General features: G+C 43.5%; 1 protein-coding gene across 1 annotated transcript in view; it reads right to left on the bottom strand.

The window, feature by feature from the left end:
• The window catches only part of LOC115009283 (transcription factor SOX-6-like), a 79,616-nt gene that overhangs the window by 35,682 nt on the left and 18,934 nt on the right, over nucleotides 1-25,000 (bottom strand). The window contains exons 3-6 of the mRNA XM_029433169.1: nucleotides 23,942-24,152; nucleotides 10,992-11,081; nucleotides 3,860-4,032; nucleotides 2,355-2,423 (exon numbers count right to left, since the gene is read on the bottom strand). Of these exons, the coding sequence (XP_029289029.1) occupies nucleotides 2,355-2,423; nucleotides 3,860-4,032; nucleotides 10,992-11,081; nucleotides 23,942-24,152 (543 nt within the window). The remainder of the gene's footprint in view (nucleotides 1-2,354; nucleotides 2,424-3,859; nucleotides 4,033-10,991; nucleotides 11,082-23,941; nucleotides 24,153-25,000) is intronic.

Raw genomic sequence — 25,000 nt, 5'->3', positions numbered from 1 at the left:
TGTGTAACCATATCTATCAGAATGGGGCCATCGGAAGCGTTTCTTTAACCCGTGGACATCCCCCGCTGGCTCTCCACACCATTTAAAACCACATGACAGGAAACCTGGGTCACTTTGAACTACAGTGCGCTCCCCCCTTCAACCCCGCACCACTCACTGACAAACACACTGACACCAGCCACGGACAGAAGAGGACGATGAGAGACAGACATGTGACATCTGCTCCCCACTGGGGTGTTATCGTCTCCGTTCATAAATCAGACACAGATAAGGCTCAGTTTAAAGCCCGTCTATAAAACGTTCTGTACGATAACGAGTCATAAAATTAATGCTAATTAATCGCTGAAGGTTGGTGAACTTTATTTGCCGTGATGATGCAACAGCTGGCATGTTGAACACATCAGGGAGTTGCAACTTTTTCCAGCAGGAACTTCTTCTCGGTCTTCCATCTGGACAACATTTAGTGTTTCAAATTAAGATATGAACAACAAGCGGCACTTCTGAAAAGTGGCTTCACCACACTGAGGCCTATTCTCTGCAGCTGAAACAGTAGCATTTGGTCAGCTCCTCCGAGCATTGGCCTGAGAGGAGCTCAGGTCTGGATTTGATAAGTGGAAACAGACCGGTGCAGCGCTGCCTGTGTGTTTAAAGCCAACACACATCCGACACAGCGTAAACAGCCCTTACTCCAGTGACTAAGCCCTGGAGCTTAGCCATAATAATTCTAAACCTCTGTACAGCAGATAGACCATATGCTCCTTCCTAAGCTCGGCCTGTTCGCAGAGAAATGCTATTGTTTTACTAATAACTGAAAAGTGATTCTTTGTTTCTGTGTCTTCACTTCTGTACGTTTTCCAAACAGCCGATTGAACTTAAATTCAAGATGGAAACTAAGTGTGAAACAAGAGGAAGGTTTGACCTGAAGCTCCAGCAGATGCTTCTGAAGCTCCGCACGATAACATGTTGCTCTCCAGAGCTATTTTCTGCTCGTCCCTTCATCCTCAAAAACCAAACATGACACAGTATCCGTGCGTCACAGCGTGCGAGAGGATCCGAGCAGGAGCCCGTTTTTATGGTCTCGCTCTCCCCTGGGGCTCAGAGGCCTAATCAAGTCCCATCCGAGCTTTATTAAGATCCAAGGGTGGGGGCCTCGTAATAAAAATAAAAGGCAGCAGAAGAAGAGGAGGAGGAGGAGGGGAAAACAAGCTCTCGTTAACTACATCACACCTCCGGAGCACAGGGAGATCCAAAGCTCGGGGCCGATGGGGGGTAAAAGGGGGTACGGGGGGGACGAGGGGCAAGTGAATTCAGATTGTCTCACGAGCCCGTTTAATTCAGCAGCAATTCAACCACTTAAAAAAATGTAAAAACTCCATGAAATAAAAGCTGGCTGACTTCCCACACGGCTAGAAGACACAGCGTGCACATGTACCAGCGCCCAGCTGGTGGTCATCTGTTGGTGACTGTGTGTGTGTTGATACACACACTGCATCAGCTGGCACAGATGTAGCGATGAGCGAGGGAGACATAACTAAGTGTTGCTTATCTTCTCAACCTTTTATATATACGTATATGGGTTTTTGTTGCGCGTGTCATTCTCACGGGCTCCATTTATGAAAGCTGCAAAAAGAGTAAAGAGAAAGAAGAAGCAGCAGCGGAGGCGTAACGCGAGCTGAGAGGAACATAAAAGGTTCAAGTGAGACAGACAGAGAGAGGAGAGCATGTCGGGGCGAAGAGAGGAAACACATGTTGATAAATAGACAAGCGGAGTACGAGAAAGCGTAGGAGGAAGCCTGGAGGATGCTGGGATATCGATCGCTGACTGATCAATGCAACAGTAAATGATCCGGCCGTAACCAGAGCAATTACTGGGTCACCGTTGTGTGTGTGTGTGTGTGTGTGTGTGTGTGTGTGTGAGGCTGGTGTGGTGTAACTGTCGTACCTCTCAATAGCAGACATGACACAAAAAGAAAAGGTCACAACCTCTCACGTTGTTGTTGTTGTTTTCCAATCACACATGACTCAATAATAATGGAGCGAGAGGAACATGGACACTTAGATCCCGAGACGGAGGAGAGAAGACCAAACATTATCAGAGAAGAAACGTGGGCGTGCAGAGGGCAGGGGTCAACGGAAAAATGTGAGGAATGAACCAAAGAAGTGTGTGTGCGTGTGTGTGTGTGCGTGTGTGTGTGTGTGTGTGTGTGTGTGTATGTGTGTGTGCGTGTGTGTGTGTGTGTGTGCGTGTGTGTGCGTGTGTGTGCGTGTGTGTGTGTGTGTGTGTGTGTGTATGTGTGTGTGTGCGTGTGTGTGTGTGTGTGTGTGTGTGAGAGGAGGTGTGTCTGCCTACTAACCTGGATCTGTTGTTGGAGAATGTTTATCTTGTGCTGCTGCTGCAGGAGCTGCTGCTGCTGTCTGGCGATCTGCACACACACACACACACACACACACACACACACACACACACACACACACACACAAAGAGACATAGAGAAAATGTTGATAAAACAATAATGCCTTAAATAAATCCATTTGTTTCTTAATGGGATAAATCGTCTTTACTATTTCAATAAAACCAAACATCTGGTTGAAAATGTGATTATTGAAGGAAAGTGTGCACGAACACAGAACTAATGACCCCATTACATCTGCCACAGGCCTGCCCCCGCATGTAACCAGCAGGATTCCTGCAGATAAAACTATACCACCTGTAACCGACGACCTGTGCTGCGCTTTAAACAGTTGTTTCCTCTTTTATTATTTTGATAAACGTCGGTGAGATTTTTGCTGGGTCATTTCTTTATGTGAAGAAACTGTTAAAACACAAACTAATGCATTTTAATATTGAGAGAGAGAGTGAAGAAGAGAACGCACGCATGCTTTATTAAGAAAGGCAAGCGTGTGCTGCAGCAGGTTAATGGTCGTGTTGCATTCAAGATCAAGATCTTTAAGGAGACTTCTTAAACAAACTCATAACTGACACTGAACCTGTGAGATTGACATGTTTACTAGGCCAACCAACAACACCCAGCATGCCCCTGGAACCCCCTACGCACCCATCAACGCTCGTCGACAGCAGAGGAGATCATTTCTTCCGCTGTTGTTTTGCTGTAAGTTTGTCTAGTAAACAAACAAAGTCGATGTTACAGTGTCCAGTGGACTGGTCAGTCGCGTGAGGTTACAATCCTTAAAGGGGCAGCACGTCAGCTTTCTGATCCCGCCCACTCTGCGCCAGAAAAGTAAAGCAGCTGCCTGTTTCTTTTTTCTTGAGGGGTCGTTTAGTATATTTATTCTGAAATGTAATTACAGGCTGCTGAATGGGAGGCGGCGCCCCATTTGCACACATGTCATATTTCATTAAAGGCAGATTTCCCAGGGTTTGTCTGTAGGGCATTATCCTATCAAGTCTCAACAGCCAAATGACTGGCTGATATTGGAATCTGTCTTTCTTTTCACTCTCTCCATCTTCCCCATTCCTTTGTGAAGCTGTGAAAGGTGGAATGTGTTGTGATGGGAGGTGTGGACTTGTCCAAACAGAGCTTGTCGTATGTCGACCTACAGTAACGCGTCGGCGTAAAGCGAAAACAAAGAGCAGCTCGTCTAAACACCTCTTTGCTCGGGCTCTCTGTCTGAAGACACATGCATTAGCATCTGATGCATGCAGATACACGCAAACACACACACATTCTAAGAAAGTATTTGTTGTCAGGCTGTCATTACTTTCATTAACATACTCTAAGTTAAAGAACAGGTTGTCATATATGACCGCTCTACTCAACATTGTGAAACGTTAAAAGCAATGCTTTAAACAATGTTTAATGGAGCTACGTGGTTATGTTTAGGTGAAGCCTCTCCTAACCTGCTCCTGCTGCTGTCTGGCCAGCTCCATCTGTTGTCTCTGCTTCTCCAGTTGCGAGGCGGCCATCCTTTTCTGCTCGTCATGGGCGGAGAGGAGCTGCTCCCTCAGGCTGATCAGCTGACCAATCATAGTGGAGAGTTGGTGCTCCTTCTCCTCCAGCGACTCCGGCGTACCTGGACAGGTAGACGGAGAAGAAGGAGGGGTTATCATTTCGAATGTGGAAACAGGAATTTAAAAGAAGAGATAGTTAGTGGTAGAAGATGATGAATACATGTGCACTTCCATGTGTTGCTCACTGGCTGGAGCACGGTATTAACACTGGCTGTTCCAACTTAGTCGCAGCATTACACACTTTGAAAGTCTCAAAACTACACGAGCAGAAAGCAACACTAAGAAGTCTGGACAAAGTTCATGATGCCAAACCGGACCAGGGGGGGGGGGGGCGTAAAGTGGAGAAGAGGCCACACCCATCTTCAAACTCGACCTTTATTTGATTTCAACTACACACCTGTAAAGTTCAGTGACTGCATCTTGCAAGGTTAAAGTGGTGCATGAGAAATATGAACTACAGAGTCCACAGACGCTCCTCTGTGGTCGTACCTTTCTTCCACGATGACACACACACACACACACACACACACACACACACACACACACACACACACACACACACACACACACCAGGTGAAAACAATACCAGCGTCGGTGTTGTGGGAGGTAACAAATCAAATGTGTTCGGTCAACATGAACTTGACAAACTTTAGAACCTCCCACATCCAAATGATGATAAATCATGTGGCTTGTTACATGTTACTAGTTATTATCTTCTGTCTCGTCTCTACATGCCGTCAGTGTTTATCACTTAGTGTCTGCACCCAAGAACAATAAAATCACTTTGAGTCAACCTTTGAAAAGAAGTATCTGTGACAGGCTTGTGTCAGGTTTATGAGGTAAACATTCTTGTAAGGTTTTAGTGAGGGAGGAGGGCGAACATTAGGAACTAGGCGCTGGAGAGACTCAACCGACAGTGACAATATACAACGTTTTACTTCTTCAGAGCATCACCTCCATGTTACCTTCGTCTTTAATCATTAATGTTGAGAAACCTCGTCGCTCTGTTCTGCACGCTCAGCTCCGCCAACACTTTCTGTGTCAGTGTGTCTTATTTACTGTGTACAAACACACATCGTGTGTGTGTGTATGTGTGTGTAACATGAACTTACACATCCACACTGAAGTTTATCTTATTTAGAAGTTATTGCTCTTGTACGTGTGTGTGTGTGTGTGTGTGTGTGTGTGTGTGTGTGTGTGTGTGTAAGGTCTTGCCCTGGGGCCATGTAGGGAGATTGCAGGGTGGCCCCAACACTACCTGCATACTAACAGAGTCTCCATTGTAGTCCTGTCAGGCCCCTATTGTACCCCAGACTGCCCCCCCCCCCCCCCCCCCCCACACACACACACACACACACACACACACACACACACAGAAATTACCCCTCAGCACCCCTGTATCAAAGGCAACATTCTCCTCTTCTTGTCTCTCTTTTTTCATGCTTTCATTCTTTCTTTTTTTGGTTTTCCCCAAAAGACCTCCCCATCAGTTACTCTACTTCCAAGTCCAGATTCTCCCTGTGGTCTCTCCCCTCCCCTCCTCTCCCCTCCTCTCCTCTCCTCTCCCCTCTCCTCCCCCTCCCCTCGCCCTCCCTCCTCTCCCCTCCCTCCCCCTCCCCTCTCTCCTCCCCTCCTCTCCTCCCTCCTCCTCCTCTCCCTAGAAGATAGAAACGTTACAAAAGGGGAAAGAGAAGAAGAAAACGAAACTAAAAAGGGAGAAAAAGAAAGAACAACGAATAGAAGAAAAGCGAACAAAAAATAAAAAAATAAGAAAGAAAAATAAAAAGGAATGGAGAAAAGAAAGAAAAAAACAAAAGAAACCAAGAAAGAAAAAAAAGAAGAAGAAAAGCGAGAAGAAAAAAAAGAAAGAAGGAAAAGAAGCGAAAAGAGAAGAAGGAGAAGAGAAAGAGAGAAAGACAAGAAAAAGAGAGAGAAAGAAGAGAAAGAGAAAAGAGATAGAGAGAGAAAAGAAAGAAAGAAAAAAAGAAGAAAAAGAAGAGAAAAGAGGAGAAGGAGAAGAGAAGGAAGAGAAAAAGAGAAAAGAAAGAAAGAAGAGAAAAGAAGAGAAAAGAAGAGTACCTCCTCTACTCTCCTCTCTCTCCTTCTCATTAACCGCTCCGCTCCTCTCTCTCTCCTCACCTTTCCTTCCACGCCTCTCTCTCTCTCTCTCTCTCTCTCCTCTCCCTCTCCTCCTCTCATCAACTTCTGCCGTCTCCCCCCTCTCCCCTCTCTTCATCGCCTCCTCTCTGCTCTTATCCTCCCTTCTTCACTCCTACCTAAGTCTCTTTGGCCAATTCAGTCTTACAACACTGATGAACATTTTATAGCACTGTCATGTATTAAAACACACACACACACACTGCCACGCACACACCACACACACACACACACACACACACACACACACATTCCTTGCAGTAAAGTAAAGCCTATTGTGTAACAGCAACGACTGTGATTACAGCTCCATTATTCATCCATGGATTACGGGTTGTGCATTCCCAACGCAAAGTCTTGCGTTCCTTCAACGCTTCTGGCACCAATAACCATCACAGACCATTTCCGTTTTCCATCCATCAGGATTATTCCCAACACCTGCTGAGGACACCGGCCAAAACAGAAAGCCATTAACTTCTGTGTGGAGACACGCGGAGTTCTGAGGTCAGCGGCAATCATGTCAAATGCATTACGTGATTTAAGTGTGTGGCATGCTAACATGTGTGAGTAATTTCATTTTCTATTATTATTATTATTATTGAATTATATGTATATATGACACAATCTTGTCCCAGACACTTCCCCTCCTACACACACTTTATGACACACACATGCCATGATACAAACCATCATACGCTCACACCTCATGATGGCCCCAGACTCCTTGGGCTTCTGCCAAACCATCATGTTTCATCTGTGCGCCAAACTCCCAGCATTCCTCTGGATGACTAACCCTTCGCATCGGTGTCACGCCACAACAAACACTCTGACACTTGACTTCCCATCAGCCCACAGGCCACCAAGACAAACACGGTCACTACATTTTGTCAAAACAAGTGTCACGATCTCCCCCGGGGGGGCAGCTGGGTACAAAGATACCACATTTAATCTGAACACATTCAGGTTTACTGTAAACAGCTCACTTACACATATATATATCAGCATATCAACATAAAAGGCTGCAAGATGCCTGATATGAACTTCAGTGTGATTATTGCTGCCAAATGTAGCAGCTCCTGCACGTGACAGTATAATCACACACTTTGTGTCCATCTGGTGTTTTAAGCCTTTTGATTTTCTACATAGAAAATGTTTTAAAAAGTGTTTTAAAGATGTGCATGCTGCTGGCTGTGGTCGGAAACTTTCACCAGGACAGTAACAGAAGCTGGAAAATTAATCAAATATGTGCAGACTTCAGTTGTTTTATCAAGTTTCATCCTTTTATTTTAATCATCAGTTTAGACGATTGCTGCAACACATATATGTTTCCACCCGAACGCCCAAATTATACGTAAAACTGTACGTGTATATGGAAGCAGCTGTGATCTTTCAGGATTTAGAGTCGCTGGTCCTCCTTTAATTCTGCATCCTCTTGATAATATGTGCAGAACACGAGCTGATGCAGAAGTTTTTGGGGTTTTTTTTGCAGCTCACCGCACAGTGGGTCGCAGTAGTAGAGTGAAGTCATTCTGGGCACACTCCCAGATGTGTGTGTGTGTGCGTGTGTGTGTGTGTGTGTGTGTGTGTGTGTGTGTGTGTGTGTGTGTGTGTGTGTGTGTGTGTGTGTGTGCAACTATGAGGAAGTTTAAATACGTACAAACCTTCCCTGGCTGAGTAAAGATTGATAAAACATACAGTATATACAGAGAGCTGCACATTAGAAGCATGTTGAATTGCCTTCGTGAACACTAATGAATGTTCCAAGTAAAAAAATAAAAAGGATATCATCGGTTTTCTTCACCCTAAAAATAACTGCGACCGAACAAATATGTTCAGGTTGTTGTGTGAGGAGACACACAGCAACAGTTGTGTGTTCAGGTCGGCTCGACTGGGCTGCATGTCGGCCATCGAGAAATAAAAGACTCTGACGCTTAAATTCAATCGGAGCGTTTCTTTGGTCAGGACGCAGCTGGACGAACAGAGACATCTGTGTGTGTGTGTGTGTGTGTGTGTGTGTGTGTGTGTGTGTGTGTGTGTGTGTGTGTGTGTGTGTGTGTGTGTGTGTGTGTGTGTGTGTGATCCTTTATGTGCATGCATGCAGTGGAACATGCTATATTTATGCTGTTATTAGTGTCTTCAGCTAACACACAAGACATTGATATACTGCACATTCCAACTTTATGTACAGTATACGACAAGCATGCAGCAGAATGACCGTCTGCGGTTTGATTCGGGCAACAACAACACTTTTGTTAAGGTTAAGGAAAGATTGTGCTTTTAATAAAAAAAATATCAAGTGACTGCAGACCCGAATCCTAACCCGGTTCTGCCAGTGCCGAAACATAACCATTAAAAAGTTTAATATTACTGTAGTAACTGTGATATTTGTGGATATTTGTCACTTGTTTGTGACATTTCCTCATCACGATACTAAACTACAGTATACAGTTTTATATTATATAATATATTTGCTGTTTCCTACACAAAGTGTTATGTTAAGATATTAAGCTTCTGGTCTTCCACTCGCTTGCACTTGAAAGCATGTAGTGCCTGAGAGGCTTCGCTCAGGGCAGCAAGTGCACTCAGTCACATGTGTCACCTTTAATAATACTGCTTTAGTCTTTGTTGAGTCTTAATAAAGCAAAATGTTGCACTGTGGTGATGATCCGACGAAATAATGATTCAAAATGAATGAGCTATATTTAACCTCTTTACCCGAAAATACCTACAAACGACCCCCAAAGTAAATTAAAAGCTGCTCTTCAACCATTTGCACCAGCTGCATGATTTTGGTCTCATTCAAAAGATAACTGTCTTATTGTTCTTTGTGCAAAACAGTGAAGAATCACTCCAAGTGCTTCTGGCACTGAGTAATGGTGGTCTGAATATACTGCATGTGAAGAAAATACACTCCGTCTGAAGTTTTGTTGTTGAAAAAGATGTCTGAAGATGGTTCAGCTGGAAGGTAAGAGCTGGAAAACACAATAGGAAGATAGCACCAAGTGTTATCAAGCCCACCTTCAAATTTCAGAACAAAGTCACAAAAACTTAACTTATTAGACAAGTATTTATAAGAGTAACACCAGGCGTTCACAAGCTGTGCATTTGGAGATATTATAATATTTATTGGCCATAAATAACTATTATAAACCCAATTATCCCTGCCAGTAGTAATGACCCAAAGTAAAGGAAGTACAAACACATTTTCTGTAATATTTTTGTGTTTCTTTTGTATTTTTATTATAATAAATACAATTATGTTAGGTCATAAACTGATGACATATGGCGGGCCGTCCACACGTTATGTGGTTAACAGAAGCTGTGAACTAAAGAAAGTTTCCTTGAACTACTTTCGAGTATCAGATGATCAACACTGTGCTCCATTGTCGAAGGAAAAACACATAAAAAAGAGGAGTGACAGAAGTTTGTCCCAAAAGCAAGAAAATGAAAAGCTACAGCCGTAGATATCAACAGAATCACTGCTCACAAAATGTAAGTCAAATACTGAACGGCCTTGAACGGCGTATTCTATCACTTGATAACAGAAAGAAAAACTTGAAGCTGTAAAGCTCTGTGAGGAGATTGATCCAGCACTTGACATGAATATAGATCAGATATCCCACTTATCATCCAAACAGAAGATATTCTACAAGTATAAACACTGACTTTTAGATAAAAATGCATTTTCTACTTAAAAGTTCAACAACCTACTCGTCTTTTTTTTCCCCGGTCTTTCAACTTTTCTTCAAATCTGGCACATTAATGTCTCGCGATGAGCGATCATGTAGATTCTGTTTATGGAACAGATGCCAAGTGATGCTTTGCAAAAAAGTGTTTTAAGTATGAGTGTGTGTGTGTGTGTGTGTGTGTGTGTGTGTGTGTGTGTGTGTGTGTGTGTGTATAAACAGTGTGTGTGGATGGTGTTAGTATGAAGAGAGAGAGAGAGTCAGATCTCTTCGAGAGAAAGTCGATGCTGTTCTGCTGTAGAAGGCTCCTCGCCGTCCCTTTTTTCCACTTTCCACAGAGGAAATGTTTTCCATTTCAACGGGCGCGATCACAAACGGTTCCTGTCTCTGAGAGGAGTTACTCTGCGGAGCCGTTAGCGACTAATGTTACGGCACACAAACAGAATTCTCTGTACTGAAATCATGCATCAGTTCTCCACCAGCATCAATTAGAAATGTTCTAATCCTTAATCAAAGTATATCGTCAGAAGTGGCGAGCGTACGACAGGAAACACCTTCGCTTTTGGTCAAATTGTTAAAAACGCCTCCGTTGCTTCCCCTCCTCCTGCAGACCCTGAGTGACATTTCTACATTTCTCCACAATGCTGCGACTTTCACTTGTGAATACCAGAGCAGGACGAGGAAACGTTTACCGTGGTGCAATTTATGGCTTCATGAATGTGCTTTTCATACGCACCCTTTCATCACAGTTACAGTTCCAACCTGTAATGTCTAACTCTGCTCTTTCTGCGGTGACAGGTAGGTCTGCAGACCAATTACTCTTCTGCTTTCATATGCAGAAACATGCTGAAAGTATACACGTGGAATATAGAATTACAGCATGTTTGACCGTCTTCTCACCCGTGAACGGTGTTTCTTTCTTGTGCACATACTATTTGCCTATTCTATAACAAGAAATATACGAGTTATGGTAAAAATATTGCTCTTTTTCTTTCTTTCTCTTTGTTGCGCCGCTCCTCTTCTCTCTACCAGCCCACCTGCAGCATGCATTGTTGTGCCACCTGTGCAGAAGGCCACAGTGAGGCAAACCTTGACATGTCGCCGCTTGTGGGTGTGAAAGTGAACGTAGATTTAGTTGAAGTTGTACATATGGATGCCGGCCTTTTTGTGGATGCTCTTACCCTTGACCTCCCCCAGCAGTTCGTTGGCATTCAGGCGGTCCACGCGCTCCTTCCACTCCTTAGAGAGGAGCCTCTCCATGCAGGTCGGTTCTACAACACAGAAAATAAAAGGCACAACATTAGAACAGTCATTTTCCAAGATGACAGATTTTGTGGTTGCACTTTCAAAAACGATGCATGTACCACCTGATAAAACTGTGTACAGATATATGCAGTGTCCCCCAGGACAGGGGGGGAAGGACAAGAGAGAAAATAACCTAAATATGTAAAATAAGGAGGACAAGGAAACATGTCAGATAAAAAGAATGTGTGCATTGTTCTGAGACGAGGTTTTAGTCTCACAATGTGTCTCGTAGCCTCGGGATAACAGACATCAGAGACACGTGGTCCCATAAGATTCATAAGGTCTCATCTGTTCAATTGGTGTCCTGTTGTGAACTCCACTTACACAATGGGAACTTTTCTATTCTTCATCAGAGGGATAAGCTCCATCTCAACCAGCTACAACATTCAACTTCTGCTTGAATGCAAACTGTATATGTATATATAAAAAGATAAGAATGACAGGAGCCGTTCCTCCGTGTGACCAACACTTTTCCTTCTACTACTGTGTTCTTATTCACCGTTAATACGTCTTTCAGGTACGCAATACCTGCGTGAGACACACTGTACTGTAATGTCCACACACTCCTTCATCTGCCCGAGTTTGTGTGTATTCTTTGGTTTTCGTGCCAGCGGACGCTTCCACAGATGGTGTCACGGTCACGCAGGGCCCCATGCCCAAGACTCAGTCACCAAGGACGTCAGAAACTCTCACACACACACACACACACAGAAAAAGGAGACATTCTTGGGCGCTGTGTGGAAAACATGCGCCTGAGGGCTTGCCTGATTTAGAATGGTTAAGTCAGACAATAGCTCATTTGTGGAGCCTTTATCCTGACAAAAGGCGCTACAGGCATTCATAAGGGCACATGGCCTATTGTGAATGGCTTAATGTTTAGTTTCTACGTATGGGCCCATTGTGTGGTCAAGAGATGCCGTCCGCCGGCCGTGTACAACTTCCTTGTTGAGTCCATTAAAGCCTTGCATGTTTACAGTGGGATTATGATTGTTGTAAATAAGCTAATGCAGCCGCCAGATCACATGGGATCAATGTAAACAAAGGGGGGACAAAGAAACAACTTTAAAACTACAGTAATAATGGTGATTTCCATTGGGAAAGAACCACGGGTATTTCCAGACAGATGGCCCACATTGCAGCAAAATAAGGTAATTAATACAATTTCCCCACCCTCAGGACGATGGAATCCACCCAATCTTTCAAAGATTCATTGGACACAACTGGAGATGTGTTTGTGTATATTTGGTTGATATTTACAGCCGGTAAACGAGGAAAACTGGAGGCTAGGGTCAGGATTCTCTCATCACAAGACCGAAAGACGGCGATGTGCTCTCGTTCAGCGAGCCATTTATAAAACAAAATTAGGGAGTGAAATGTATGGGAGCACTTAGGGAGGAAAATACAACCTGTAACTCCACGATACATCTGCGTACGTCAACCGTGTGTGTACTCTGATGCACAATTTATACCCCCCGTACAGATAAACAGATCAGACACAGAGACAAGTGGGTGAGGTGTATGTGGAGAGAGAAGAAGACAGGAATGTGTGAGGATGAGACGGAGATGTTTTACCCTAGATGGCTCTCTATCTGTCCCTGAGACCGAGTCAGGGATCAAGTGGTGTTTAGATTGAAGGGTGGATAAAAATTCCTTGCTGTCCGAACACCGATTACTTTATCAAGTAGAGGGGAAATGCAAAAGATGGATGGTTTGAAGAGGAGGGAGAGGGGAGATGAAGGGGGTGAGGAGAGAAGGACGACAACAGGGGAAGGTGAGGATGCTTGTTCGTCTTCTGTAAGTACAGAGTTGTATGAGCTTGAATGGAAGGATGAGAGAGACAGATTATGTGTGGAAGTAGGGAGATAAAAGGAGTAAGTAAGTGTACTGATATGTGTGTACTGAGGGCACAAAGTGTTTTATTTCTATTCTTTTAAACTGTTGTGTTGGACGTGATACTTGTTCTAACCCTTGGCCCTGAGATCAGGGTTTCTAATTGGTTGTAAAACAGACGGTTTCCACACCAGCAGGGAGAAACAGGGAGGAGAGACAGAGAGACGGGACAAGGGAGCAGTAAAATGAGTGAAGGAGATAAGAAATGGATAAAGAGAGAGAGTCGTAGTAAATCAGCGCGGAGGCAGCCAGCGAGCCGGCGAGTGTTTAGGGTAAACACACTTTTATCACCTGTCCTCGCGCCAACCTGCCAAGACAGTGTTTTGGGTGTTTTACACGAGCCACAGGCAACTCACTGTGTGTGTTACCGTGTGTGTGTGTGTGTGTGTGTGATACTCTGTGTGTTACTGTGCATGCGTCGCAGGCAAGCATCAACACTCCCAAACAGCCACTGCCAAGAACAACACAGTGTGCCACAGGCTTCCACTCAGACTCAGTCTTTTCCCCTCGTTCTGTCTTTTATTCTCTGTTTCCACGTGTTTAAAAGTTTCTCATGGAATGAACTTTTCAATAAAAATGTCCTTAATAGAGCACAGTGGGAATATATTCCCATTTCTTTCAATTATATCCTCGATGTTTCGCAATGTAGAAACAGAGGAGTCTACTGGGTAATCTAAGTGTTACCTTTTAGGCCAATTCTTTTACTTATCTTAGCAAATCGTGTTTTTTATGCTGCCAGTTTGGTATCGCTGAAGGCTCTGAATACTACTATAAACATAAACGTGCAAATCCCAGTTGTAGCAAATCCAAAAAGGCGTATCATTCGTCACCATAATTACCAAATTCATCCACATTTGACCCTGAATTTGAATTTGAAAGTGTTTTAAAAAGAGCTGAATCGTTGCCTATCATTATCTGTTAGCACTGCGCCAAACATATTTTAAGCTAGGTAACTAATTGTATTTAGCAAAATGTTTGGGATTTAGGGGTTAAATATATTAGGGTTAGGGTTAGGGTGAGGGTTAGGGTTACCGCTGTCATGTTTTCACGTTAAATATGAAGCGAGAGCCAGCAGGCGAGTAGCTTAGCATAAAGACTGGAGGTGAGGGGAAACAGCTAGCATGGCTCTGGCTAAAGTAAAAAGACATCTGCCTACTAGCACCTCTAAAGCTCGCTAACTAAAACATTATATTCTGATGATTTAATCCACACATAAACCTAAATCTGAACTATAATTTGTGGATTTCACGAGAACTTACATGCTGGAACTATTTCTTGGCCGGTGACTTTCTGGAGTTTTGCTGGTTGGCTAGTCGGAGTGACGACAAAGAGAATAAGTTCCTCTAAATTCTCAAACTGCTCCTTTAACTTCTCTCCTCACGTTTTTGTGTAGACACGCTTTAATATTTGACTTGTTATCAAAGAATCTGATATTATCTGCCAATGTTTTGATCATACGATTGAACAGGAAAAGTTTAATGTTCACCTAAGCCTTGAAAGTTCTCCAGCTGTCTGTCATCTAGTATAATATCGCTGTAAAATGTCCAGAAACGTCAAGTAAATGTCATCAAACCTTCTGTGAAATATCATACATGCTATGTATTTATTTAAGTCTGTATTGTGGACGTACGATCATTAGCTGGATTTGTTTTTCTGTGCTTGACTTGATGTGAAGGTGTGAAATCTGCCCATAACTTAAATACACAGATCGATAACACTTCTTGAGAGAAACTTTCCATTTGTTTTCTGACATGCATTGGGTCTACATTCGAGACGTCAGTTTGTTTGCTTTATAGAAGTATATTTAATTCTCATTTTACATTTGATGACATTTCAAAAGCTCCTTTATAATTCTCTTGACGTTTGGATGGAAACACAGAGTCTGTTTCGCTTTCTCTCACACACAACGTGCAGTTGCCAAAGCTCAGGAACTCCTAAGTCTGCAGTCAAAACGCCAACGTAAAGAGAAGAGAACATTAATCTGAAAAATTAGTTAATGTTAGAAATAACAAAGGCCGATATTTTAGAGGGTGCCTGATGTTTGCGTAACACACCCAGGGCTTGAAAAAAAACCATTTTGTGTCTTAACTTCACGACTGAACGTGAGTAAATGGAAGCTGACAGCTATACTTTGCACTTCCAAATTTATGTCAGTGGTGTGACTTCAGCTGCAGACCCCACAGCCTCAGAGAGAGGCAAGAAAGGTAGGACAGGATAAAGCACAAATACAGACACCAACATAAACAACGACAGGAAGAGTAAAGATATTAAAGTAAAAAAAAGGAGGCAGACCGACGGAAACAGACAGATAGAGAGATAGAGCGAGCGACTGACGGAGTGAATACAGCGAGAGAGGCACAGAGAGAGCAGCTGTCCTAACAGCTGGCCAGCAGGATTGATGTCTCAGTGAAATAAAACTCAACATATGTCCAAACATGAGGAGACAGGCCAGCCAAGAGGAGGAAAGAAATACGCACAGACGAACGCGCGCACACACACACACACACGGTGATTATGGGAACACACTCCGAAGCACTTGAACACACATGCACGCCACACACGCTGATTAAAGAATGTCGGTGCGCTGCTGAGACGTTTAATTGCACAGAGACTTTATAAAACACAAACACACACTTTCAAGGTCCGATCGCCGCTCGCTCGGTGTTGTAAAACCATTAAACTGCAGAGTGGTTAGCCCGGCTGCGTGTTAGCACGGTGTCCATTTCACACACACTATTTTCATCTGTCAGATGACACCCAGACTCTCTTGTCACAGAACATGGCCTGAGAAAGCAGCCGGCCCTCTTGGCTTGGGGGGTGGGAGGGGGGGTTTCTGAGAGATAGTAGCTCTCTTCTCATACATCACCCCCTTCATATACACACACACACATGCACACACACACACACGCACATTCTTTTGCTTTCGCTGCCCATTGATATGCCCATCCTCCTCCAACAGAGCAGACCACCTGTAGGAGCCACATGTTAGCTTTACTGCACTGAAACCACAATTCTGATGTTGAACTGAAGCTCTAATCCAGGTGGATTAATACTGGAATAAACTTTTAAAAAATTATAAAAAATATATAAATTAAGTTTTATAAGAATAGATAAAACAAAACATTCCTTACAATTAAGAATATGTTATAAAAAAAGTAAGTTTAGCTGCTATTTCTGCACATTCCTTTTAATTATCAATTATTCTGCTGATTATTTTCTTGGTTACTGGTTAAATATTGTCTTTACATTGTTTGTTTTGTCAGGCTAACAGTCGGACACTCAGAGACATTCAGTTTACTATCATAGGAAGATAAGAAAAACAACTATTATCCACATTGGAGAAGTTGGAAGCAGTGCATTATTGTTCAAACCTAAGCAAATAATATGTGAATAAAATGTCCTATTGTCTTCATGTTGGAGTGAGTTAATACAATTAACATATCTATTGCATGTTTGCCTAAAAGCATCTAAAAGCATATATGGGTAACTTCAGTTGGTATGAAATGTTCAAAATATTGTTTAGAACATGTTCATTTATAATGTGCTCTACAGAATAAATGTTAATTCTTCATTTCTGAAAAAACAACATGCATCCATCTAAAGTTTAATCACAATAGAAGCAATAAACAAACAATTTAAGAATTAGTTAGAAAATTAAATATTTCAGCATTTTGCTCTCTTGTTTTGACAGCTGACTAAACTCTCGTTCTGACCTTTGACCTTTAAAAATTAAATACTATATTTGTACGTCACCTGCAGCTTAGAGAGTCAGACCCCTGCTTTGCCTTGGGGGGGGATTTGATTCTCTCTAGGGCCCCCCCCCCCATGCTAAAAATACTCACAAAGTAAAGTACTTCATGTGTTATACAGTAAGGTGGCCACACTGCCAAAGATTCAAACCCTGCAGGCTTGAATTTAAAAACAGGATAATGTTTCTACTGAAGGTGTGAGCTTAATACTCGAAAAGCCCGGCTGCTGATCCCTGTTGTGCAGCCGGAGAGCTCGGGCCTGTCCTGCACTACAGCACTGATACCACTCCTGCAGTCTGACGGTGTCAATGTTAGGAAACCGTGTTTGTCCACCAAGCAAAGGAACGAAAAGGAATCAAGTCTGATGCTCTAAATAAGTCAAGACCTTTGGCAACACTTGGACAGATGGCACATCTTATTTCTACTATCGCTCATTTTAAGGAGGAATGAAAGAACATTTCTCAGATATTTTCCAACTTCTCCATGTCAGATCTTTGTGTGAAGGGGTGAAGAACAATCAAGCAAGAGCGCGTGAAGAGCTTAGAAGGCATATGATGCACCGCAGCAGCAGCAGCAAGGTCACTTTGGAGGGTCCTTTGGTAATTTAATTAATTTAAAATGTAAAGTAAAACATCTATTCACTTGTTAATGACAGTGCTTTCATATTTTATCTCTCCTTTAGCCTTTTCAGGGTTTCATTTTTAAGTAAATGTAAATGGTTTGTATATGAATAGAAATTAAAGAACAAAGTTTTGTGAGGTTTTTAATTCAGAGAATCCATTTTATGAAATCCTTGTATTTAGATTGAATGGAACAAAACTGTGTTGTTATTTGTAATAATGAGACAATGCAAAAGAAAAGAGTTAAATTAATTAACTTGCACACACTATTAAGTTATCGGTGGAGTTTTAGATTCTACAAAACAACTGGAACTTGAATAAACTGACGTCCAGGAGCAAAATTGCTTCTTTGTCAAACGCACGCTTCCAAAACATCAGTTCAAGACCCGAGCTTCTGGTTCCACTTTAGGCATGATATATGAAACCCTACCCTACTTAGCACACACACACACACACACACACACACACAGACATTCACACAGCGCGATGTGTGGTTCAGACACAATAGAAGCGTTGTATTGGGTCGTGCCCTCAGGGGAGCTGATGTGGGCGGATTCTGTGGTTTAGGTCACGGAGGAGAGATGGGGGGATCATGGAGCCAAATATCAGCAAAGGGGGGGGGCGGTACAGAGTCTGGGCCGAGTCCAAAACCGTTCCACAGCTGACCAAAGAAGAAAAAAGGAAAGTGGATCCAACATGGCCGCCCTCTTTGTCGACATTCAATATCAGACATGTAGGCAGGATGACGTGAGAATAAGATGCTCTTTAAAACATCTGTGAGGAGCTGTCATCAGACACTGTTACCGTGCACGCCTCATGTACTTTGAGGACTGGCATGTCCATAAGATTAAAGAAGAAGAAGAAAACATTGAGTCAGAGTCAGCCTTCAGCTGGAACGGGACAATGCAGCTTTTCGTAACTGACCTCCTTTTGAAATCATTTTTATTCTTTAAAAAATATCCAGATGTTTAGGGAAAAGGGTATAGAACTGATTTTCCACACATCCAAATGTTGCAGTGTTTCCTGCGTCCGGATGACAATGTTCAACACAGTTTGGAGTGAAACTGGGTGTTTGCGCGTGTGCTGCTAATCTTATTCCTATAAAAAAAAAATAACTCAATTCTAAAATTCTAATTACTAGAAAATCTCAAAAATGTTATGTTGTAAACAACTGAATGTTTTTAACCAACTCTGGCAGATGTTTATCTTTTCTTGGGGACAACTTAATTAGAGATGCAGCGTACTGTATATGAAAGCCATGTGTGTGACGGTTCAATAGAGACAATCATCACAGTCCACATCTTTGAAGAGTCGTGTCGAACACGCTCCACTGGCTTCAAACACGGTCTGTCTTGGCACAGGCAGTATCTTGTTTTTTGTTTTTTTATTACAGCTATATCACGTCTCCAGATGCTAAATCATCAGGTGAACAATTTGACATTTAAGCGAAAGGAGGACCTGATCAAATCACCATTTAATCTGATTCTTTTGGACGACATTCAAAACTCTTCCGGCAAACCCCATTGCCGTACCATATGCTGGCTGGCCTGAAGCCAAAGTGAGCAGGGGAGGGCTACCAGGCATATCCCACTGACTGTATTTGTAGTCAAGACCCAGAGGCTGTGGCTGATCATTAGTAAAGAGATCCCTATCAATTACAAAGGAAGAGATTGAAACCGACCACAAGAAGTCCGGGGGGAGTCGGCCTGTTGGCAGAGCCGAGGAGAGCAGCACTGACCACCAAACGCAGGGATGTACAAAGGCAGATGAAAAGTTCCAGATTTTAAAAAGGAACTTTCACGGCCTTTTAACACACAGTGCTGCGCTGGGGTTCCTGATATGGCAAATTGGGGCGCTAATTTACACACACACACACACACACACACACACACACACAAAGACAAAGCCCATACCTGCACACAATTACAGCTCAAGCTGCCAATCCCATAGAGGAAGGCAAACATAGTGCCAGAGCCAAGACCTTGTTAATTAGCCAATAAGATTAACTCTCGGGGCCGCCCCCACTCGCCTGTTAAGCTGTCATCACAACTACTTCCACCTGAGTGTATGAATCCATAAGCCCTCGCATACACACAAACAGGTCAGGCAGGCAAACAGGGCTCACGGGGTTTGCTTAAGTTCGAAGTTTGGTCATGCACTGTAGCTTCATTTGCGGCTTAGTTGAAAAAGCCTACAGATGATTTAACCTTCAAAGTGTGTTAGTGACAGGCCCCCGCTGGTAGATAAGCTGCTAATTGTGAAGAAAGATCCATTTGCTTCCCTGCAACAAAAGGAATCTCACGGCTAATGTTTTATTTCAGGTGAGGCGTCAATGAACATGTGCAGCGCAGGTGTTGATGCCGAAGACCAGGAGGTACACTTGTCGAGGCTGCACATGATTACACATCACTCCAGACCCGCCAACAAACCAGACCCCCTCCGGAACAGGACATAGTTTCCACAGTTTGAGTGGCGGTAACAGCGGAGATGTTGAAACAGGCTTTCAGCAGCGAGAGAGAACAAAGCAAAGCCTGCCAGAATGTCTTTATTGTCACAGAGAAGCGGGGTTAGAGGAAGGCTTGGCCTCGCTCTGACCTCCTCCTCCAGCTGTGGAAGGCATTAAAAAGGGTGATTGGGTGCCTAGCTCTGGCCCGGCCTCAACTCAAGACACAGTGCAGACTCCTTCAAACTGGACAACACAGGCTTAAACACACAGAGCAAGGACAAGGCTCGTAAACTGCTGCTACACAAGAAGCTGCAAGAGGTCGCAAGACAGTGCTGGTGTGAAGGATACAGATTCACACACTGTATAATGATTGTGATGCAATTTACAGTTTGACTCAAGGCGTCTTTGTGAAAACGCATTGGACCCCATTTTTTTTTATCATAAAAATATGTTTGCAGGTTCGGTCACATCGTGTTGCCACTAATGCCAGATTGGAAGTTGTCAAGTTGCCTATTTCCATATGATGGGAAGGGCAGATGGTGGCGTTCACAAATCTGAAACAGTATCATTGGTAGCAACTAAATCTGCGTTTAACTCTTGTGTGTTTTGGGATCTATAAGAGATTGTAAATATAAAGAGAGCTGTGGTTGTATTGCAATGGATTAAATCCATTTTCTTTTATATTGTGCACAGATTTCTTCATCTTGACTGAAGGGTAACTTGGAAATAGTCTCTGACTGCCTGTCAACACTGTGAATGTTCAGCAATCATGAAAAAACATGAGAGAGCAATGTCCCGTCAGATCTGTGAGCTGTACACTGTCATGCTTTCATCTCAGACAACAGCTGATGGCTTATATCATCCGCAGGAGAAGACCTCTCCTGAGTTGAAATCATAATTTTGACACAGGTGTCCGAAGCCGGACAGCGTAGCGATGAATGAACCCGATCTCATTTGCAAAATGAAACACAGGAATCGTACGGTGATTCATGCGGGCTCGGGCGTAAACAGGGATTAGAGCGATGTTTAGTGTTTGCCAGGCGCCAAGGCTACGCTGGGCACATTATATGGCTGACTAAGTTGGCACAAGGGCACCGTGCCCATGCCAGGCCCCCGTTAACAGCGGGTCGGCCCCCGGGAGGCACAACAATACAGATAATGATAATTCAGTCATCAAAACTGAGGGAGCTTGATTGCACACTTCACAGGGTTTAAAGTCCATCAGGCGACATCCCAGAATGCTTTGGTTTGGCATTCGGATAAATGCGTCCACTCCTAACTGTTTCTCTCTCTTTGTATTGAAGGCTCAAGGAGACAAGGTGAATTCAGATTAATGATCGCTAACGAGGCGCCCATCAACGTTAAGAGACGACTCATTGTTTGGATGATTTCTCTGTTTATTACAGGCTTTTGAGTTCCCATCCTCTCTCAGAGGATGGAGCGTTTCCTTTCCACAGCATGTCTGGTGCCCACATGTTTTCTTCTGATGTTCCCTCATGCTGGCCTTGCACATTTAATTCAATAACCAGCCTACCCGTTTAATAAGTACTGAGTGCTTTAACAGTATAGAAAAAGCCTTTTGTGCAATCAGTCTTTGTGGCTTCACACGATGCAGGCGCAACTCAACATAAATGCAAGATTGCCAAGAAAACATTGGACCTTCACCCATGTTGTGAAAGTCCAGGCAGAAAAGACGTATTTGCAGTAACCAGCTGTGCGATAATACAGCTAGCTGACAAACTCTTAAAGACTTCTTGATAAAGCCTTTAAAAGCTGAGGCGGCAGTTGGGTGAAAAAAAAAAAAATCTCCCACATTGCAAAGCGAGGCCATGTCTATTCATTAGAACTGTCAAAGGCACTTAAGGCTCCTCTGAGTAGTGGACAGCTAACAGCATGCCGACAGGGGGTGAGCGCAGCGCGAAGGCTAACAACGACATCATCCCACTTTAGCTCAGGGCTACAGTGCACAGAGGGGCCAGCCATGTTAGGCTAAGTGATCGCTCAGTGGCTAATAGGCTCTGTTCCATTTGATCATACAGCCAATCTAACCTGGGAGAGCTCAGCTGACTGAACTCTTTTCAGCGGGAGGTGGAGGACGAGGCGAGAGACGGCATTGTTCAGGCTTTAATGTGCTTGCCATTTGAGTGTCGATGATCAAGTCCGGTCGTTCTGTGAGAGGATTCTGAACAAACCGTGTTTTAAGTGTCAGTCAAAGTGAAGATGTGCCACTGAAGAGTCAGGAGGAAAGATAAAGTAAACGTAAAAATAAACCCGTGGAGCTTTCTGTGATCCATCATCTGTGATCCGTATACAAGCCTGTTTACCAGGTTGGCCTTGCACTCCTGTCTGCATTGCATCTTTAACAAAACAAAAATATCTGACATCCTATGCATTTTGAATTTTTAACGCACAAAACAAAAAGCTTTTAATCAGGATGCGATGACGGTTGCCGGACAGAAAGAGAAGTCCCATCGTTATATTGTGAAGGAGAGAACGTTATGAAATAAAGCAGCATTATTTCAACAAATGAGAAATAGAAATAAGGTGTGGAGCTCAACAGTTTGAAGGACAACTCATTTAATGAAGCATTCAGCCATCTATTGATCACCTCCTCTCATTTCAACTGAAGCTGCCAGTGTAGACATTAGACTCAGTGCATGAAAGACATTTTTTACAATGCATCTCCAAGGCCCAGAGTTATTATTCATGCTCGCACCGTATGATTCAGTGTGCCTGGTTATGTTGCATATGTTTGTCTTGTTTGTTTGTGGCTTTGATCGATGCCACTAGTCATCGGGGATAGTAGCTCCACTAATGATCAAAGGAAGAGCCGGACTCGATCGCAAGCTGTAGTTTTTCCTTTTTCTTTTCTCTCCAAAGAAGAGGAAAAATGTGCAGGAAATCTGAGTCATCTTTACAAAAGAGCCGTGGTGCTGCTGATGAAAATCACTGCAGAGCTGTTTGTCTGCAGCGAACCTCAGATTCAACATGATGGTTTCTTTGTGTCAGTGCTTTTGTAATGAATGCTATACAACAACACACAACACATAAAAGAAGCCAAGAGTCACGTGATCACAAAGGATATCAAGCGTAGAAAAAATGTTATTGACCACCTTTGTTCAAACTATGACACGTACAGCGTGCATCGCATTTTAGAGCAAGCAGGAGCATTTGTTATGAACTGACTGAATGCAAAAAAACGTCCACAAGGTTGAAAAGCATCAGATTCAGAAGCTCAGCAGAGTCGAGGCCGGTGAGTCGTTGGATGGGAAAGAATAAGAAAGTTTTACATGAAAAGAAGACACACTTAAAGTTGTCCCCCCAGCATTTCCTTCCACTCACATCCCCTTTGATTTGACAGGAAGATGTCATAACACTTTGGAACACACACACACACACACACACACACACACACGAGTTGTTCCTTTCAAACCAGTTACCGCACTGTAGATAAGAGGCAAAGCTACCTGTCTTTCAACTAAAGACACTGCACTGTATTCCGCCTCTGGCTGTCCCATTCTGGCCCACTTTACTGTATCAATAACAAAGTAAAACCTTTAAATGAGAGAGATAAAGCGCTCCTCTGATATCATCATGATTACTATGTGCACATAACAGTAAAGAGGGGTGTTAGGTGGTTTTAGATCTGGCTTGCTGTGGGGTGAGTCGGGGCATGCAGAGGCATGCTGGGAGACTCCAGCGCTTTCCTGTGCTAGTGGTGTAGATCAGAGGAGCGGGGGAGAAAGGGAAACCTGTGTTTTCACTGATTGATATTGTGATCTAACGAGCAAAGGATCTGTCAGGTGTAATTTCAGATGTTCAAAGATCCTCTGGAGAGGATGTGCTCAGAAAAACAAAATACAGGTAGGCTGTTCTCGCTTCGTGTGTAAGTGGAGAGCAAATGAGCGACAACAGCGTCGATTAAACAATCACGTGGTTAAACGCTCTCCAGGGTTAGAAGCTGAGTTTAAGGATTATATGGGTTTCTATCATTTTTCCGCCATATCAGCAAATAAAATGTATTTTCTCGCGGAGCCCTGAAGAACCAAAATTCAACATTCAACCAGGACAAGTTTGTCTTGGATCTTGCGTGTGTGTATGTGGGGGGGGGGTTGGCTCACCGTCTTGTTCTGTCTTGGTCAGCTCCACGAGTTTCTTCTGTTTCAGTGTGTCCACCACGTCTGCCAGGCTTCCTTTGCGGCGCTCCGGCGTCCCGAAGGCGAGGCTGATCATTGGATCCCCGCGATCCCTGGAACACTCCTCTGGCTTGTGTGGAGAGGTAGAGTTAGTCCGGTACGAGTACACCGAGCAGCCTTTACTGCTTTCATTGTCCTGGGAAGAGACAGCAAACAAGAGAAACAAGGTTAAACCTTCTGAAACATATCCGAGAACTTGTGCACCAGACAAAAGCATCTTATACCTGTAAGCTGCTTTACAGTGTTATTTTGGTAGTATCACCCAATTACATTCCTCTAAATTGGTTAGGTCTACTTGTCATCTCGCTCCCTGTTTCCTGTCATCGCTCTGCTGTCAGCGCTCTAATGAAGGTATAAAAGACTCATTAGAAAGGCAAGAAGGGACACGACCACAACACAGAAATACTGTGGATCCCAGCGAACAACACAGGCATCAGTGAGAATTAGACCACTTATTGGTAGATCCATTTATATGTACTGTAAGGAAAGACTGCCCTTGATGTTCATGGAACTTGGTGGACGGGTGCAGCGTGGACAGGAAGGAAGAACCCAATCAATTTTGGAGCGAATCCGAATCATGCGACGGATGCTTGCATTATTTTCCCCTTATGGAAACGGACTTGGCAGACGTCTGCACCCTTTCAATCGTCTTATGGTCTTGGAAGAACGATGGAATATAAAGTTGTAACCGCCACAAAGTCCCACAAATCAACAAGCGCTGGCACAGTTACCACCGGCTTGGCTCTGTCTCTATATTCACAGCCCGCTGTCTGAGGTAGTGCTAATTTACTAGTAGGAGTAACTAAATCGATGGACCTTTCTAGCTTGTGCTTCATGAACACAGTGTTGCTGTCCACATGGGTTATGAGTTAAGTGAGAGGCATAAGAAGTCTATATTTACCTAGAAGATAAGCCCTGCAAGACGACCACATTGTCCCACACAACAGACACTTTAGCACAGGTGTTCTCGCACCGGGGTTATTT

The sequence above is a fragment of the Cottoperca gobio genome, chromosome 6 (assembly GCF_900634415.1).
Source record: "Cottoperca gobio chromosome 6, fCotGob3.1, whole genome shotgun sequence".
Classification (NCBI taxonomy): Eukaryota; Metazoa; Chordata; class Actinopteri; order Perciformes; family Bovichtidae; genus Cottoperca; species Cottoperca gobio.
The sequence above is the reverse complement of the archived record's forward strand: the minus strand, read 5'-3'. Positions and strand labels throughout refer to the sequence as shown.